The sequence below is a fragment of the Sphaeramia orbicularis genome, chromosome 18 (genome assembly GCF_902148855.1).
Source record: "Sphaeramia orbicularis chromosome 18, fSphaOr1.1, whole genome shotgun sequence".
NCBI classification, from domain to species: Eukaryota; Metazoa; Chordata; class Actinopteri; order Kurtiformes; family Apogonidae; genus Sphaeramia; species Sphaeramia orbicularis.
The window spans coordinates 32440764-32461480 of NC_043974.1; the positions used below are offsets into that span (position 1 = coordinate 32440764).

Here is a 20717-nt window from a genome sequence, read left to right on the forward strand (position 1 = left end):
CCTGCATGGAGATAATATGCAAAAAACAACAACTTTTTATTTAAAAAAACAAACAAACAAAAATAAACTGTTAATTACAGTCTATTAACAATTAGCATTAGCATGTAACTGTGCATAAACACCAAAGTTACAGTGATGGTATGAATGTCAGTGTATGGGATAGTGCATAAGCGTCCACTGTGTTGGCTGATATGGAACTGAAACAACAAAATCCATGAATATACAAGAGAACACCTTTAAACAAGCATTTGATACTGTTAATCATGATGTTCCTTTATCTAAACTAACATATTTTAATTTTTCTGTGTAAGCTTTCCCCTGGATACAGTCATATTTGTCCAGTACAAAACAATGTGTTCGTATTAACGATTCAAAATCTCCATTCTGTGAATGTCCAGTAGGGGTCCCCTAAGTGTCCATACATGGTCCAGTCCTGTTCAGACTGTACATAAATGATCTACCAGATGCATGTAAAAATGCTGATGTTCAGGTATATGCAGATGATGCTGCAATCTTTACACATTTGTTTTTGTCACCTCCTATGGACTGCAGATGAGAAGTAGTTATTTTTACTAATTCTGGCATATTTACATGGGTGTATTTTTTTATACAACAATGTTCATAAATATGCATGATCCCTATTAAATAAACCAATAAATAAATAATAATTTAAAAAAAAAATAGAACAGCTGTCCACTGTGGTGACCACTATGCATGAAAGAGTTAAAGTCACCGTGGAAGTAAGTGAACGTGCAATACCATGAACATTTTTGTTTTATTGTCTTAACTACTGACAACATTTCTCCCAAATTCCAAACAAAAATATTGTTATTTAGAGCATGTATTTGCAGAACACGATACATGGTCAAAATTACAAAATGATGCAGTGTTTTCAGACATCAAATAATGCAAAGAAAACCAGTTCATATTCATTTCTAAACAACACAATACTAATGTTGTAACTTGGTAAAAGTTCAGACATCAGTATTTGGTGGAATAACCCTGATTTTCAGTGACAGATTTCACGTGTCTTGGCTCTTCTCCTTTGCTGTTGGGTGACTTTATGCAGCTCCTGGCAGAGAAATTCAAGAAGCTCAGCTATGTTCCATGGCTTGTGACCATCCATGTTCCTCCAGAAGTTTTCAAAGTGGGTTCAGGTCTGGACAGTGGGCTGGCCGTGACAGGGTCTTCATCTGGTGGTCCGTCATCCACACCTTTATTGACCTGTCTGAGGCCAGGAGCTTTGTCCTGATAGAAAAACCAGTCCTCAGAGTTTGGGAACATTGTCAGAGCAGAAGTCCAGTAGTCTTTTTTGGGGTTTTTTTATGTATATGTTATTGTCTAATTTTTGATTTTAGAATTAGAATATAGTGTCAGTTGTCATCCTGTATATTGTCGACTTTTTCCATCAATTTTCGCATGTTGCTTGTTGTAGCATTATAATATAACAAAGTCTCTCCATGTTGTGAATTTCTTCTACAATGTCTCTCCAATTATTTAGGATAGGGGGGTTCTTCTTTACACCATTTTCGTGTGATGGCTTTTTTAGACGCTACCAAGAGGATTTTAATCAAATATTTATCCTTACTTGCACTGCAAAAATCTAAATCTTACCAAGTGTATTTTTCTCATTTCTAGTCCAAGTATCTCATCACACTTAAAATAAGACATAATCACCTGAAGAGTAACTTTTCAGTGAGATTTAAAAACTTATTTGTAGATAATAGATCTTGAAAATCTTATTTCAAGAAATCTTACCAAGATAATTTTCACTTGTTCCACTGGCAGATTTTTTTTTTTTTTACTTGAATTAAGCACAAAAAAATCTTGACACAAGCAAAAAAAATCTGCCAATGGAACAAGTACAAAATTATCTATGTACGATTTCTTGAAAAAAGATTTTCCAGATCTATTGTCTGAAAATAAGTTCTTACATCTCACTGAAAAATGACTCTTTAGGTGATTATGTCTTAATTTAAGTGTGATGAGATATTTTGACTAGAAATGAGGAAAAATACACTTGGTAAGATTTAGATTTTTGCAATGTGGTGAGTCTTTTCCTGTTTAATGACCCAAATATAGCACAGAACATGTCCTTAATAGTTTGTATCCCAATATTTTTCCAAATTCTTTGCCGATATTATTCCAATACAAGGTTATTATCAACGAAAAGTAACGAAATGACAAAAACTAGAATTGTAAAAACATTTTCGTTTACTGAAATAAATAAAAACTATAATTAAAAGAAAAAACGGTAACTAACTGAAACTGTAATGTGTGCTTATAAAACTAACTAAAATATATGAAAATTATGGATCAAATTCCCTTCATTTTTATTTTTATCAACGTCAGATTGATATGAAATGGATTTATTTCACTCGAGTAATTTTAGCTGGCGGCACCGTACAACACTTCACGGTCTGTCACTTCTCGTCACTTGTCATTTAGAGTCGTCTTCTGGTCCCCGCTCTACCTGGAAACATGGAGCCTAAAGTTGGGAGAAAGCAGCAGAGTCCTGTCTGGGATTTATGTGAATACAACAGAGAAGAAGATAAAAGATATGAAAAAAAAACTAAACTAAAACTAAGCATTTAGAAAAAACAAAAACTAATAAAAACTAGCAAACCTGCTCTAAAAACTAATTAAAACTAGCTGAATTAGAGGGAAAAAGGTCAAAATTAAATAAAACTAAACTATAATGAAAAATCCAAAACTATTATAACCTTGCTCCAATATTGGGATAATTTTGTGCATGGCCAAAAATACATGTACATGACCCACATCCTCCTCACTGCACAACCTCCAACAGAGCTGAGGTAATGATAAAGTCCAGTAGTTTTCAATTGTTATCTTTTGATTCCAATTACTTTTGCGGCACTAGCACTGTTTTTGTCACCCAGCTAGTCCTATTGGTCTCTTAATTTTTTTTCCAGAGCTGTATCCTAAATCATGTGTTTTTGGTCATATTTGGTTTAGATCACAGGTGTCAAACATGTGACCCGGGGGCCAAAACCGGGCCGCCAAATGTTCCAATCTGGCCCTCGAGATGAATTTACAAAGTGCAAAATGCAAAAATTACCCTGAAGGTATTAACAGTCAAGGGCATCACACTCAAAAATAATAGAATAACCTAAAAATAATGACTCCAAATGTTCTTCTTGGTTTAATGTGAAAAAAATAATATGTTATGCCTATAAATAATGGCAACACCAATTTTTTGTCTTTGATTTTTTGCAAAGAACATTAAATTCTGATATCCCTTAACAATAAAATGTCAATAACCTGAACAAATATGAACAACCTGGAATGTCTAAAGAAAAATAAGTGCAATTTTAACTATATTCTGCCTGTTTTGTGCCTTGGTAGATCTGATCTGTAGTGCACATGTAGAAATCATAAGTTGAGGCAGAATACTGATAAAACTACTTATTTTTCTTCAGAAATTTCATTTTTTTCCAATTATTCACATCTTTTTTTTTTGTTTTGGATAGAAATTGTTTCATCATTTAATGTTATTTTTTGCACTAAAAAATTTGGAGTTGACATTATTTATAGACTATTATGTTATTATTTTATTGGAGATCAAATTGGACTGAGTATGGCCCCTGAAAGAAAATGAGTCTGACACCCCTGGTTTAGATACTGGTTTGTAGGTGATTTTTAGCACAAGCTATATTAAAATTTGTCGTCAGGAAGATGTAAAACAGCACAAACAAACCAATCTCTGCATGTAAATCATTAGATACTGAGAGAATTGACATCACAAAAACATAAAACGGTGATCCTAGAGAACTAGAGGACTCCTATTAGATCCAGACTCCAATTAGAGACACCACAACGGCGTCTTTGAAATAGTGTTTCCGACAAAATTTTAACGAGCAGGAAAGTGAATATCAAAGCCCTTAATCCAGAGGCGTGGACGCTCCATCTGACCCAGCGTTAAAAGACAGGCTTTAATTTAAGGTGAAGATGATGAGGAGGAATCGAAGCCTATTTCAGCCTTTTTCTACAGGCTCGGCTCCTCTTTTTCTGGTTGCTAAGTGCATCAGGCGGATTCTTCCCACCACCGGGCGCCATGGTAACCCTATCCTGGAGTTGACTGAGCTACAGATAGAAACTGTCACTACTGGTTTTCATCTATCTCCCAACCTATTCCTCTCTGTCTCTGCGTTCTCGAAAATAGAAGCAGCTGAGACTCCATGTACCCGTATGTTCGACACCACCTCTACGTCCGCAAACATGGGAAAAACTTAACACGGCCCTGCTCCCTCTGTCTTTACTTTTTACAGACTTTGTGAAGTTTCTGCGTTTGAATCCTCACAGAAATCTGTTGAAGTCTGATTCCAATAGTCCAGACTTATCCGTTCGAGTATGGTTTAATCGTATTTCCCTTTTTTGCCTCTGTCAGTCAGGTTTTAGTCGTTGCAGATGTCCCTCTTCATTTAGGGAATTACTGTTTGACTGACGCCCTCTGCTGTTCCAGGGGGATACGTGGGATATCGACCATGATGAATGGAAAACTCCAATGAGTGAGATTTAAGACGGAGGTGTCAAAATCATTTTAGTTCAGGTTCCACATTCAAACCAATATGATCTCAAGTGGGTCAGACCAGTAAAATAATAACATAATAACCCATAAATAATGACAACTCCAAATTGTCATCTTGGTTTTAATGAGAAAACAGTAAAATTAGATGGAAATATTTACATTCACAAACCATCCTTTCATAAAAAAAAAGAATAATCAGAACAAATATGAAGAAAATAAAAATAAGTCCAATTGTAACAATGTTATGTCTCAGTTTCTTATAATTACAATCTACAAATACACAAAACATTTAGTAACGGGCAGAATATTGTTAAAATTACACTTATTTCATTGGTTATACACATTTTTTGTGAAAGGATAGTAAATATGTACATGTAATTTTACTTATTTACACATAAACAAGAGAGACATTTGTAGTTGTCATTATTTATAGGTTATTATGATGGTATTTTACTGGTCTGACCCACTTTAGATCTTATTAGTCTGAATGTGAATCCTGAGTTTAACCCTTTCATGCATAGTGGTCACTACAGTAGACAGCTGTTCAAAATTGGTTCTCTTGAATAATTGTGGATTTTGTTGTTTTAGTTCCATATCAGCCAACACAGTAGACGCTTATGCATCATCCCATACACTGAAATTCATACCATTACTGTAACTTTGCTGTTCTTGATAAACCTGATCTGCAGTAAGATGTTTGAGTGTAAAAAAAAAAAAAAAAAAAACATTGCTAATTGTTATTAGACTGTAATAGATGGTGGGTTTTTTTTAAAACAAAAAGTTTTTTTTTTTTTTTTTTTGCATATTAGCTCCATGCAGGTATGTTAAAATGTGAGAAAACATCAGATTAGCGTCATTTTAATTTCATAGTTTTCACACAGTATATCAGGAAATACATGTTTATTTGCTTCTGAAATTTAACACATGGTGTCCAGCTGAGTGGACATTTTTGTAACTCCATGAAAAATATGTTCATAAAAAATCAATCAAATTGTTTATTTTTATCCCTAAAGAGGAATAAAAAAAAAAATCTTGATTAAGGTTCTCATAATTCATGCATGAAAGGGTTAACATCCTTGTCAGTATCTTCAGTGGAATTTCTCCATTTCACAGATTCATCCCACCGGCCAGATTGTGCCCCTTAGTGATCTGGTGTTGGCCCACGTGCCATATGTTTGACACCCGTGGTCTAAAAGATCAGAGAAAATAATCGTGTCAATACCTAAACAAGGTCCGTTTCTCCAGTCTCAAGTCTCGTGAGCTGAGGGTCATGCAATCCTGGTCCAAAACTAATGGCTATCAGAAAAGATAAACACAATCACACAAACAATAGATAAAACCACACTAACAAAAGCTAAACATCACAAAGTGAGTCGTATTTATTCAGTAAAAAAATGTCTGTCCACTTTAATGCTCTTTAATATTATCGTATATATCGATGGTGTTCAGGGGCCACACTCAGTCCAATATGATCTGAAATGGGTCAGACCAGTAAAATAATAATACAATAACCTATAAATAATGACAACTCCAAACATTTCTCTATGTTCTAGAGCGAAAAAAGTAAAATTACAAGATGAAAATGTTTACATCTACAAACTAACCTTTAAAAAATGTGAATATAATTAACAATTTGAAATTTCTTAAGAAAAATATAGTGACAACTCCAAATTTAATAGAAAAAATTATAGAATGTAGAATTTTTAAAAAATGGTTTGATGTCAAATTTGATAGAAAACCATTATTTGTTAGAGGTCGTATATTGTGCACACTGTTTTTTTGAACTGTTTTCCTTATGTTTTATGATTTATTGTAGTTTTGGTTTGGTTTGTGTTACTTAAAGGAATGAGTTCTGCACTTAGGAACACTTGTACTTCCATTTTGCTCAACATTGCGATGTAAAAATGTGCGATACACATGATGCAAAATAGTCTCTGAAATGTAGTGATTATGGACACATCGATGAAACAAAGACTTCTTTATTCTGAGCGGTTTAAAGTCTTCATGATCTGTATGAAGCACAGGTTTAATCCTGCAAATTCATTAAACAACAGATGTAATAGCTAATCGATTAATTCTGATGCTCAGCTGAGTCAATATATCTGCATCTCTGTTAAAGTCACCTGCAAAATCTTTTTTTTTCATCATTATATGATTTATTATCTTAGGTGATGATTAGTACAAGACGGATCATGTTAAAAACAGCAGCATTTGACTTCAGGTGAACCAAATACCTGGACCGAGTCCAGCTGAGATGAATATTAACACTTTCATGCATGAATTATGACAACCTTAGTCAATATTTTTTTCTAGAGTGTTTTTATTCCACTTTAGACATGAAAAAGCAATGCAAATGAATTTTTTTTATGAACCTATTTTTCATGGAGTTACAAAAATATCCACTCAGCTGGACACCATGCATTTAATTTTTTAAGCAAAGAAACATGTATTTAAAACTCATCATCAGAAAGTGATATACTGTGTGAAAACTATGAAATAAAAACATTTTTAATGCCACATAAATGCCAAACAAATTTAATTGCTAAATCGCTAATGTTTTCTCACATTTTATCATACTCTAATATTAGTTATTACTCATTTCATGGAGATAATATCCTCCTGAGACCCAGGGATTAGACAGTTTCAGCTTTTTTACATTAAAAAATTGTCTTGATTGGAAACTGCATAATGCAACAATTTTTTCAGATACGTTTTTAAAATATTTTTTATTTATTGATTGATGTTTTTAATGGAATGTCCTTTGTAATGCACAGCATTTTTTAAGTAAAACTGTCAAACTTTTGTCCCTACAGAGGACAAAATGCATTGCTGGGTCTCAGGAGGATATGCAAAAAATAAATAAATTGTTTCAGAAAACTGTTAATTACAGTCTAATAACAAGTAGCAACTGATTTCCACTAAAACATGTTAGTGCAGATCAGGTTTATCATGAGCAGCAAAGTTACAATAATTGTGTGAACTGCAGTGTTTGGGATGATGCATAAGCTCCACTGTGTTGGCTGATATGGAACTAAAACAACAAAACCCATGAATGTTCAAGAGCTGTAGAATATCTGTCCACTGGAGTGACCAGTATGAATGAAAGGGTTAAAGTGTCATTTGATTTTACTGCTTAATATTTTAGTTCTATTAAAGCCTCAGTTGACTCATGCTACTATTTCAATATTCCTCACTGGTGTTCAGTCCTTCTGCTGTTTTTCTCACCCACCGTTTACTTCACTGCCTTTACTCGGTATATGAGGTGTAAATGAGCCCATAATTAGACCTAAATTGAAACCAGAAGGCTCTCGTTTGGATCCAGAGGACCAGAACCGGTGTCTCCATCTCCCAGTGTAATCACTTCTCAATGTGTGGCAGCTGCAGAGGCTCTGCAGGGACGAGGACGGCCACTAGGGGGCGACATGACACAGTCTAAACCAGGCCTGTCAAAGGCATTTCAGTCCACATTCAGTCCAATATGACCTCGAATGGGTCAGACCAGTGAAAAAATAACATAAGAATCTGTAATTAATGTTTGAGTCTGAACTTTTCTACATGATTTAGAGTGAATAAAGTAAAATCACATTGTGAAAATATTTACATCTACAAACTATTCTTTAAAAAATGGGAATAACATGAACAACCTGTAATTTCCTCAGAGAAATAAGTGCAATTTTAATAATATTCTGCTTCAGTTTATCATTTACACATGTGCATTACAACTTACAGATCACAGTTCATCTAAAAATACATAAAACATTTAGTAAGAGGCAGAATAATGGTAAAATTACACTGACTTCTCTAAAGATGTTTCATATTGTTCATATTTGTTCAGGTTATTCACATTTTTTGTGAAAGGATAGTTTGTAAATGTAAACATTTTCATCTTGTAATTTAACTTTTCTACACTAAAACCAAACAAACAAACAAAACAAAAAATGGAGTAGTCCATATTTAGAGGTTATTACGATGGTATTTTTCTGGTCTGACCCACTTTAAAATCTTATGAAAATATTTACATCCACAAACTATCCTTCAAAAAAACGTGAATAACATGAACAACCTGTAATTTCCTCAGAGAAATAAGTGCAATTTTAATAATATTCTGCCTCAGTTTATCATTTACACATGTGCATTACAACTTACAGATCACAGTTCATCTAAAAATACATAAAACATTTAATAACAGGCAGAATAATGGTAAAATTACACTGACTTCTCTAAAGACGTTTCATATTGTTATTTGTTCAGGTTATTCATATTTTTTGTGAAAGGATAGTTTGTAAATTTAAACATTTTCATCCTGTAATTTAACTTTTCTACACTAAAACAAACAAAACAAAAAATGGAGTAGTCAATATTTATAGGTTATTATGATAGTATTTTTCTGGTCTGACCCACTTTCAGCGTAATTTGATCAAACCAGTAAAATAATAACATAAAAACCTATAAATAATGCTTGAGTCTGAACTTTTCTCTATGTTTTAGAGTGAATAAAGTAAAATCTTATTATGAAAAAATTTACATCTACAAACTATCCTTTAAAAAAATGGGAATAACATGAACAACCTGTAATTTCCTCAGAGAAATAAGTGTAATTTTAATAATATTCTGCCTCAGTTTATCATTTACACATGTGCATTACAACTTACAGATCACAGTGGATCTACAAATACACAAAACATTTAATAACAGGCAGAATATTGTTAAAATTACACTGACTTCTCTAAAGATGTTTTATGTTGTTCATATTTGTTCAGATTATTCACATTTTTTGTGAAAGGATAGTTTGTAAATGTAAACATTTTTGTCATGTAATTTAACTTTTCTACACTAAAACAAAAACAAACAAACAAAAAAATCAGAGTAGTCATTATTTATAGGTCATTATGATAGTATTTTTCTGGTCTGACCCACTTTCAGCCCAATTTGATCAGACCAGTCAAATCATACGCAATAACTTATAAATATTTCCAACTTTAAATTCTAGACTCTAAAATTTTACCAATATTCTGCCTGTTATTAAATGTGTTGTGTATTTGTAGATCATTAGCACATGTGTAAATGATAAACTGAGAAACACAACATAATTTTCTCAAGAAATTTCAGGTTGTTTGTGTTATTCACATTTTTTTTAAGGATAGTCTGTAGCTGTAAATATTTTCATTATGTAATTTTACTTTTTTCACTCCAAAACATGTAGAAAAGTTCAGACTCAAACATTATTCATTGGTTCTTATGTGTGTATTTTACTGGTTCACTGGCCTTATGTTGAACACCACTGGTCTGAGCGTATTCACATGACACTGATGTGAACTCAGTGGGTTTTGGTGTGAACTGTGAGCGTAAACCAGCAGTGTTTGGGATGTGGAATCGTTTTCTAATTCCAGCCTGTGATGATGTTTGGTTTTTCTTTCTCTTCTAATGTTCTGTAGTTGGAGAGGAGTTCAAAAGGGCAGGAAATGAGATGTGGATCTTCCAGTTTTATCTAAGTGTTCTGCATCTTAGGTGACATATGGTAAAGTTTTCCTCCAGTCCATCTCACTACTTTTTTTTTTTTGCGTCTCCTCTGATCCTGGGTCAGTTTTATCGTCCATCTGCGTGTGGACGGGACTCACCTCGGTTAAAAAGCTTCACAGCGACACTGAAAACACATGAGAAATAAGCAACACACACTGGAGTGTAGATGAAGGAATACTGATCCACAGATGGTGAACTAAAAGACTTAGTTCATGTGGTTTTGATTCAGTCTTTCAGCTTGTTTTTTTATTTTATTTCATTTCACTTTTTACTGTAATATGAAGACGTATTATTTCCACACATTAGCATAAATCAAATCAGCTTTTAAGGTGAAAGTGTGTTACAATAGAGCTGTAATGTTTGAAGAAAAAAGTCAATATGAGGAAAATAGTTGTGATTATACAAGCGCTAGTCATAAAATAAAAAGATTTTTATTTTATTTTTTGAGGAAAAATGTGTAATATTCCAACAGTTGAAAAAAATAAATCCAAGCTACATGGTTTGATTTCTCAGGATTTTTTATTTTCCATTCAGACATTTCACACAGACTTTATTCTTATTCTTATAATGTCGAGTCCTTGACTTTCTTACTGGATAGTCTACATTTTTTTACTGTAAAGCTCTTACAATGTTCTTCTAATAACATGACTGTATTCTTGTATTTTTATGGCCCTGGTACTCATATGAAATAGTTTTAGTTTCATTCTTTATGGTGATATATTATTTAGTTTTCTTCATTTTTAGTGTCAGTCTATTCAGGATCATTCCGTAATATTCAACATTATGAGAAAAGCAGTGATTTATAGAATCTAAAAAATGGTTTGACATGAAATTTGATGAAAACCATTATTTGTTAAAGGTCCTATATTGTGCAAAGTATTTTTTTTAAACAATTTTCCTTGTGTTTTATGGTTTATTATGGTTTTGTTTTGGTTCGTGTTATTTAAAGGAATGAGTTCTGCTCTTAGTAACCCTTGCACTTGCCTATAAATTCCATTTTGCTCAACATTGCGATGTCAAAATTAAAAAACAAAAAACAAAAAAAACAATTAATGCGTAAAAAGATAAGAACTGTCTTTTTCACAACTAGTTCCAGGAAAAAAAGGTGGATGTTCATTTTGCAACAGAATGAACAATTATCTTTGATTACTCAGTATTTTTTTTCTGTAATGATAGAAATATGTCCAGGCTGTTTACCTGCCTCAGTGCATGATGGGATTGGTTTTAACTCGACTCGTCCTAAAGCAAAGTAAGGAGTTGTTTTTTTAGAGCATATAAGAACAGTTTATAAAGTGATGCATCATCTAACTCACATCCTGCGCTAAAACTCAGTCACTGTGACTGTGTAGCACCTTTCAGTTTCATGAGTAATTTCTTCTTTTACCCACCGTCACGATTCCAAACAAAAGTAAAAAAAAAAAAAAAAAAAAAACAACTCAGCATCCAACAGCTCAGTAGCATTCGATGGACGGATGATAAATAAATTTTGATCCCATTTGAGTCACCATTTGCACATATGTTTGTCAGTTTGACGAAAAAATGCCAGAATTTGTTGTAAAAATAATACAGAAACATCTACTTTTGTCTTAAAAAGCCAATAGACTGCATCTGTAGTCGCTCGTTTTTCAACACATTCTTCAGGATCGAGGTGAAAATGCAGAGATGTCTCCTTTGATGACATCACCTCCATGACTTTCAGATGTGTAGTCTTTATATCTAAGTATTTTCACAGTCTGACACTTCAACAGTTTGACCACAAATGCCGACTTCATTGACTTCAACGGAAAAATATATGCATAAATAATGTCACTGTCAACTTTTTCCTGAAGTAAAGATTCATGGGACACAACAGGAAGGCGTGGGTCTTTCTATTCTGGTTGTTACAGGACACCTATAAATATGCAAAAACTAATTTCACTCCAGTATCTGTGGACATACAGTTGGAAGCAAACTATGTAAACGGAATGATTCATCCAAACTTTCTGTTACAAAGAAATTAAAAAGTGTAACATTGCATTTAAAAAATACATAGAAATTAACTTCATTGTCATGATTGGTTTAGATACTGGTCTGTAGGTAAATTTAGCTCAAGATGTATTAGATTTGATGTCAGGAAGATGTAAAACACAGCACCAATAAACCAATCTTGAGTCAATCAATCTTCAAGAATGAGGTGAACATGCATCCAGATTCATCTTCACACTCAGAGGTAGTCACAATGACAGGTGTGTAGTCTTTATATTTACATATTTTGCCAAACTCAAAACCATAGTATTCAACTTCAGATGCTCTCAGTTGACTGTGCTGCAGGTGGTTTTTGTTGGTATTTTCCTGCCGTTGTGTGGGTCTGTACAGGGTCATCTGCTGGAACTCACAGGCTGTGTTTACATCTCTACTGAACACCGGTGAATCACAGTGAGCTTAAGTGGCCTGTTTGACTCAGCCGGGCCTCAGTGTTTAGAGTCGACGGGGCCACAGGGTTCACATCAAAAGCTAAGTGTGATGTCAGCATCCGGTAACGTCGGCCCTCCGCCCAAATGAAGTAGAAGTGACGGGGTTGAAATGGACCTCATGACAACAAAGCAGTGACTTATTAGGTTTCATCCCAGTCATTCAGTACTTCACTGAGTCCTTCCCAGTGATGTGGTGCTAAGTTTGAGCAAAAGTAATATCATCAGGGTTTAACTATATGATCATCATGCAATGTGTTGATCAAGAAGATGGATGGATGGGTGGATGGATGGATGATAATTGATAGTTGATGGATGGATGGATAACATTGATAGAGGATGGATGGATGGATGGATAGTCATTGATAGAGGATGGATGGATGGATGGATGGATGGATGGATGATGGATAATCATTGATAGAGGATGGATGGATGGATGGATGGATGGATGGATGGATGGATGGATGGATGGATGGATGATAATTGATAGTTGACGGATGGATGGATGGATGGATGGATGGATGGATGGATGGATAATCATTGATGGATGGATGGAGGGATGGATGGAGGGATAATCATTGATGGATGGATGGATGGATAATCATTGACAGAGGATGATGGATGGATCGATGGATGGATGGATGGATAACATTGATAGAGGATGGATGGATAACATTGATAGAGGATGGATGGATGGATGGATAATCATGGATGGATGGATGGATAGTCATTGATAGAGGATGGATGGATGGATGGATGGATGGATGGATGATGGATAATCATTGATAGAGGATGGATGGATGGATGGATGGATGGATGATAATTGATAGTGGATGGATGGATGGATGATCGCTGATAGCTGATGGATAATCATTGATAGTTGATGGATGGATGGATGGATGATCAGTGACAGATGAACAACACCAAGACAGTCTTTTTTCAAACAATTAAAATCCATTCGGTGTCATCTTAAACCCAATGAAGAATTAAAAAAACAGATCATTGAAAACACATGGTATTCAGTGTATATTCAGATGGACAGACAGATGATTGGAATTCACTTCTAGGAGTGAATACAGAGCCATACATAACATATTTCCTATAACTAAAATGTATGAAAATGAGTTCCAAATAGCAACTTGTACACTGTATTCCGTTAATAACTTTATGTCTTTGTTTTTGTCTTCTTACAGATGGAACAGTAAATCCAGAGCCAGGCTCAAACACCAAACCACCTGCAGACAGAGGCGACGCTGCTCAGATGACTCAGGAGGTGATGGATGTGGAGGCGGTGCATTTGGAGGAGGGATCGGTGGAGGCGTCCCAGGGAGACGACTCTGAGCTCAGCCTCAGCTTCCAGGGCTACGTGGCCGAGCTGAGGCAGTGTCAGAGTAAGATGAGGAACGCCCAGATGCCCCATAATGGACACAACCCACCGGAGGGCAAGGACTGCAAAACAGACCTGTACAAGGCCACCATTGTCTAAAGGGAAACCTACTGTTGCACTTTTAAGCCTAAGGCACTGTCTTTGGAAAGAGAATCTGTCAAACATTGGGCTGCATGTACAAAGCTGTCAATTTCCACTCCAAAAAAACAAAAACAAAACAAGAATATAGAGTTAGATATTGTATATTTGTTAAGAATTCTGGTGTCCTCTTGTTTTTTAGTATTGGTTGTAATTTTGGGATGGTAATATGTTTTTGTCATGATATAGTTTAGTAATTATTTCTATGAGCCATGGAAGGATGACCATGAATAAAGCCTGAATTTCATGTTTATGTTTCAGGTTTTGATAAGGCATACTTTATAAACAGAATTTACTATTTAACTTATTTCCCAATAATGTTTGAGCTAGCCAAAAGTCATGTTAGAGAAGGATACACATAAGCCAAAGGGATTTTTTCACAAAGTGGTTTCTTAAAAAATATATATTTTTATCTCTAAGGCAGGACCACATGTTTTAATTTTAGTTCACCTATTACACTGGTCAACAACAAATTTATTGTTTAAGTTTTTTGAGCTGATTTAGGATAATTTTGGTGTGCTGAATCCAAAAATCACATTAATTTTGCTCAATCAGGTCAACTTTCTGAACTATGCTACATATTGGCTTTTTAACATTTTTGCTTACATTTATGGGCATTTTCACATCATATGATACAAAATTCTTTCATATATCTTGCAATAAATGAGTTCTGAAGATTTTACTTTTGCCAATTTATGAGTAATGTTTTTTTTAATATTACAGGCGAATGAAATGGCTTCGACTAGAAGATCTTGCAAAAATAAGCCTGATGTATTCTGCTACATCTGCGGTGAATACACCATTGTACCTAACAGGAATCAAGTCACAAGTTTCATAAAGTGTGCTTACCAATCTTATTTTAGTATTAATTATTATATTTTGTGAGAAGATCAAATTTTTCAAAATCAAATTAGCAAAAAAACCTGACCTGATTGAGAAAAATAGATGTCATTTTTGGATTTAGCGGTGCAAAATGGTCCTAATTCAGTTGAAAAAACCTAGACAACTTGCAAAAAACATTTTTTTGTAACCCAGTGTTATTGGTTCATTTGTTGATGTTAGCTAACTCATTACTGAACCTTTTAGTTGCATACATCCCTGATAATAGCATGTACACTGATATGTGGAAAACACAAAATATATAGGTTGTTTTTTTTAATCCATGAAAGTCCGTATGTCCACTGCTACTCACCAGTGTACAACAGCTACTGTTAGCTTACCAATGGAGTTAGTCGACATTAACTAATGAGTCTGTTTGGTACTGAGAGCCGGTCATTCATTAACTGATTTAATCTCTACGCTATCAGATGTCCTGATTTCCAACATCCATGTTAGATGTATGTGGAGGACACAATAAACTACTGTTAGATTAGATGTAAAGTCAGCTAACATAAACAAATGAGGTTAATTTGATATTACTCAGGTCATTTGTTTATTTTAGCTTACTCTGTTCCTAAACTAACAATGTTATGGTTGCCTACATCTATTATATTATCTTTTTTCTCCCATGGAAGTCCTTTTGGGTGTACAACTACCACTAGCTTAGATATGGACTTAGCTAACGTTAACAAATGAGGAGTCTACTTTGTGCTGTTCACCACTCATTTGTTTATATTAGCTAACTGTATTACTAAGCTAATGAATATATCACTCAGCTTAGTCATGGAGCTAGCAAACATTAACAAATTATCTCATTTTTTGTGTTCCAGTAATTTGTTTATATTTAGCTAACACTATTACAAAGCTAACAAATGTTTTAGTTGTTTACGTCTATGATTTACAGCCCACTAATTCCTATGTGGATGACGTATGTGTCCTCGAGCACCAAATACACTCATTAAGCTAACAACATTTTTTCCGCTAATGGTAGTTGTTGTTCACCTTGTGGTTTTTATTTTTATTTTTATTTTTTTTGGTACTATAAACTATCATTAGCTGTGGAGTTAGCCAACATCCCAGCCCAATATGGAGGACATATGTAGGCTGTTTTTCACATTCTCAGAATGAATGCATCCCTTTGAGGTTTTCAGCTGCTAACCCTGCCTATTTTTTTAATGTCCAACTACTGTAAGAGTGACTTTATAAAGTATGCCTTATAACAATGTGCTACTCACAAACGTCAGACCAGATTATGTTAAGCAGGACTCATAAGGGAGGCAAATCACATTTTTGTTGGATATTTATCTATTTCCTTGCTATATTTTATGTTTTACAGATACATGATGGTACGGTTATTGCCTGTGCTTCCTGCTTCTGTGGTTTCAGTTTGTTCAGATGTTAATTAAAAGCTTTGATGGCTGTAACTCAAACCGACTGACTGACTACAATCTATCTATATCTCTCTCTATATATATATCAATATACAGGGTGTCCCGAAAAAATTGACATAATTTGAGATGTCCATATCGGAGTGACTACATGGTCAGGAGAAATGATACTTAATAGGATTTATTTTGTTGTCAATCTTTTTCTTCAGAAGTTAGTTACAGAAACACCTATTATTACAATTTGTCCACATTTTGGGAAATAAACACAGTGTGAACCAAGGTTATTATCGTTAACGAAAACTAACGAAATGACGAAAACTAGAATTGAAAAAACATTTTCGTTAACTGAAACAAATAAAAACTATAATTAAAAAAAAAAAAAAAAACAATAACTAACTGAACTAACTGAAACTCTATTGTGCACTTACAAAATTAACTAAAACATATAAAAATCATGGATAAAATTCCCTTCGTTTTCGTCTTTGTAAATGTTGGATTGATAGGAAAGTGATTTATTTCACTCTAGTGGCACCATACGGTACTTCACGGTTCGTCCCTTCTCGTCACTTGTGGTTTAGAGTCGTCCTCTGGTCCCCACTCCACCTGGAAACATGGAGACTAAAGTTGGGAGAAAGCAGCAGAGTCCTGTCTGGGATTTATGTGAATACAACAGCGAAGAAGATAAAAGATATTAAAAAAAAAAAAACTAAAACTAAATTAAAACTAAGCATTTAGAAAAAAAATGAAAATAAAAACTAGCAAACCTGCTCTAAAAATAAATTAAAACTAACTGGATTAGAGAAAAAAAAAAGTCAAAACTAAATGAAACTAAACTATAATGAAAAATCCAAAACCATTATAACTTTGGAGTGAACAAACCAAAAGTACAACAAAGGAAAGCAAACATAACAAACACACAATTTAGGATTTATTTTGGACATAAAATGTTTTATTCTACAAATTTCAAGCGAAAAATTCTGAAGGATGGTAATTTTATAATGTCCCAAAGTTATAACAAATATTCAATGTGTGTGAGAACAAGAGGAGAATGGCCAAGGCTCTGGAGAATGTTAAACATGACATGCTGCAGCGAGTGTGGCAGAACCTCCACTACCGACTTATGTGTGCTGCGTCACACATTGAACATTTGTAATAACTTTGGAACATTATAAAAAATACCGTCCCCTAGAATTTTTCGGTTGAAATTTGTAGAATAAAATACTTTATGTCCAAAATAAATCCTATTATCCTATTAATCATTTCTCCTGACCATGTAGTCACTGTGATATGGACATCTCAAATGATGTAAATTTTTTGATTTATTTATTTATTTCGAACATGCAAAGTAACAAAATAAACAAAACATTTACGTGGACAGAATCTATCTTCAAGCACTTACAAGTCTGAATTTTGCATGGTCGAAAAGGAGTAGGAAGAAGTATAAACTTATTTAATCCTACCCCTCAGTGCTTTTACACCTTTATCACTAACTTGATACAAGAATCAAACAATACTATTTTCTTAATTTTGGCATTGAACCACAACAAATACATAATGCAGTAACTGAATTACACACAACAATATGATCATGGGAGTACAGTCATACAAACAGACTCAACAATTCAACCATTTTCTTCAATAATTACAGCAGATTTATCAGTACAACATCATCCATAAATAAAACAGGCCTCATTATCATTATTAAATACTGTACCTCTCAAGAATAATTTTTTTGTATCTTTTTTTTAAACTGAATTATGTTTGATATTTGTTTTATCTCCACACACAATTTGTTTTTGGGACATCCTGTATATATCCTCCTGAGACTCCAGACAGTAAACCTTTTGAATTTCTTTTTGTTTTTCACTTTGAATAATTCCTCTGATTGGAAACAGCATGATACAACAATATTTTTTACATATATTTTTTTATTATTTATTTTTTAATGGAATATCCTTTGCAGCGGACAGTGTTTTTTTTTTTTGTTTTGTTTTGTTTTAGTAAAGCTGTGAATGTCTTGTCCCCTACATAGGACAAAAATAAATTGCCGGGTCTCAGGAGGATATATCTATATAATGAAACAGCACGACTCCTCATATGCGCCATATTCTGTTCAAAATGCTTGAAATGCCTCTTTTAGTTTATAACCCATATTCTTGCATAAGTCAAACACTCTCTTGGTGTATCTGCTAAATGTGTTTGCCAAGTTAGTCAGAATTGTCAATAATTAACAGTATAGTTGTCTTGGTTGAACAACTTCCTCTTTCAAGTCTGTTACCCATGTGGACGTGCTGTTTAGTCATTCAGCCTCTTCTTTGTATTTTTAGCTGAGCATCTGAAAGGAGATTATTACAGCTGGTGAAAATTAGAGGTTAGAATATGGCAAAGTCAGTGCTGGAATGCTGACAACACATGGCTTCTGTGATGGTGAAGTGAGCTCTGTAAATTACACACTATTTACGAGTTGAACCAGTTTCTTCCTCCAGATTCTTTTTGATCCACCTTCAAATTAGGCTTTCTCTTACCTTTAAAACTAGAGATAACACATCAGTGAACATTCTGTTAATATTTTCAGCTCCTTCGCTTGACTTTTTGGCAGGTGAACATCTGCACGCAGCTCAGGTCTCACTTTTTCGGCAATTAACCACCGTGTTTTATCCCTTATGTCACAGGAAGAGAACACAGCGGAGTTTGAATCTTAAGGTTTGATTAAATTATAATACATTTGGTTTTTAATTGAGCATTAGTCCTCCTGATCAACCACAAAATCAGTTTGACAGTTTTAAACAAAGTCTATACAGAATATGCTTTAAAAATTACAAAGTTATATGGAAAATATTGCACCAAAGAGTGTGATTTGTGATGTAAAAATATAAACCTGGACGAGGATATGAATAATTTTTCTGTTGTCTCACACTAATGTATATTACACAATCCTAGTCTCAATGTGATGTAAATGTGCAGACAAAACCACATGGATTTGCTGAGTTTGGGTTAGGGTTAGGGTTAGTATGTCAAACCTTTCCACTTCCACAGGCATACTTTGGAATTAAAATTACACCTTAAATCAGTCAATTATATATAGAAAATATAAATCCTAAAGGAGCTCAAAGGAAGTCTAATCAGATGGAAGAGTCTCCGATGGCATTTCAAAGTAGAATTAACCTCATTAAAATGACAGTTGTTCAAAAACAAAATATCATACATCTATGTTGTTCATGATTGTGAAATTAGAGGACATTAACCCTCTACGGTACCATGTTACCCTCAGGACATAACCCATTTTTGGCCTGTCACATCTCCACAATGCAGTACTTGTAAAAGAGGGAAGCCCATAGGGAACCAATAACAATGCTTTGTTGCATGACTTCATATCAAAACCAGTTTTTGGAGCCCTTTTCAAAGGAAACAGCTTTGTCATTCTGCTCCACAAAAATGGTCAGAAACGAATCACTCCCTGGCCCTTTTCTGTCTAGAAATAAAAAATATCCACAAAAAATGGACAAGTAAACCTTATTTTTTTGGCTGATTAAATCATGGAAACTTATTAAAATGCAACTGTGCCCTGAAGCAACAACGTACCATTATGGAAATTTGCATATGTTACCTTAAGGCAACAGCGAAGCATTATTGAATCACCATGGCAGCACGAAATTTTGGTAGTGTGTGTTTAGGTTTATATAATATTTAAATAATATTTAAATGCATACCATTCACTATAATGGTCTTTTCATCATTATAATTTAATGAAGTTTAATTTGATGATGGTAACAGTAGAGTTCAGGCTATTACTGTACTCTGTAGGCCATAGTTTACTATTACAGCCTCTTTTATTTACTCATAATTTCAACACATTTTCCTCCATTTACAGAATGAATTCACTGAATTCAATCTACACTGCTTTCAAGAAGAAGGTGTTCGCAGTTCATTCTATCTAAAAATTTGCAAGCAGCCAAAGAGAGTCGAACCTATTTCACATTTTGTTGCACTTTTTTCACCAGGTAGAAGTACAAAGGAGAGTCAAAAAGTTCTCAGATGAGCACTGTGTCACTGGGGATGAAACTTGGATCTACCAGTTTGACCCAGGGAGCAAAATTCAGTCAAAAGAGTGGCATCCAAAAGGAGCAGTGGGACCTGTGAAATTCCAGGCAGAGAGGTGTGTTAAAGCAGCGTCTGACTTACATCACGCATTTTTTTTCAAATTTGTAAAACCCCAGTGATATCCTAATTATCACTAATCCATTAGTCTTTCTGTGCTTACACACCTGAATCACTTCCCTCACAGTGAACCACTTCGTAGATGACTCCATCATAAACGCAGTCCACTTGTTTACATAACAAAACAAAATATCACTCGAGCCTTTTCAGAAATTTTGTTGTGAAGTGCATTGTGGGAATGGCGACCA

At 34.2% G+C, this 20717-nt stretch overlaps 1 protein-coding gene across 2 annotated transcripts in view; it reads left to right on the forward strand.

Moving 5' to 3' along the window:
* rgs12a (regulator of G protein signaling 12a) overlaps window positions 1-14444 on the forward strand; it is a 71417-nt gene extending 56973 nt beyond the window's left edge. For both annotated transcript variants that reach the window (XM_030162470.1, XM_030162471.1), the window contains one exon: window positions 13713-14444. In XM_030162470.1, coding sequence (XP_030018330.1) covers window positions 13713-14005 — 293 coding nt within the window. In that variant the 3' untranslated portion in view covers window positions 14006-14444. The remainder of the gene's footprint in view (window positions 1-13712) is intronic.
* The last annotated feature ends 6273 nt before the right edge of the window (window positions 14445-20717 follow it).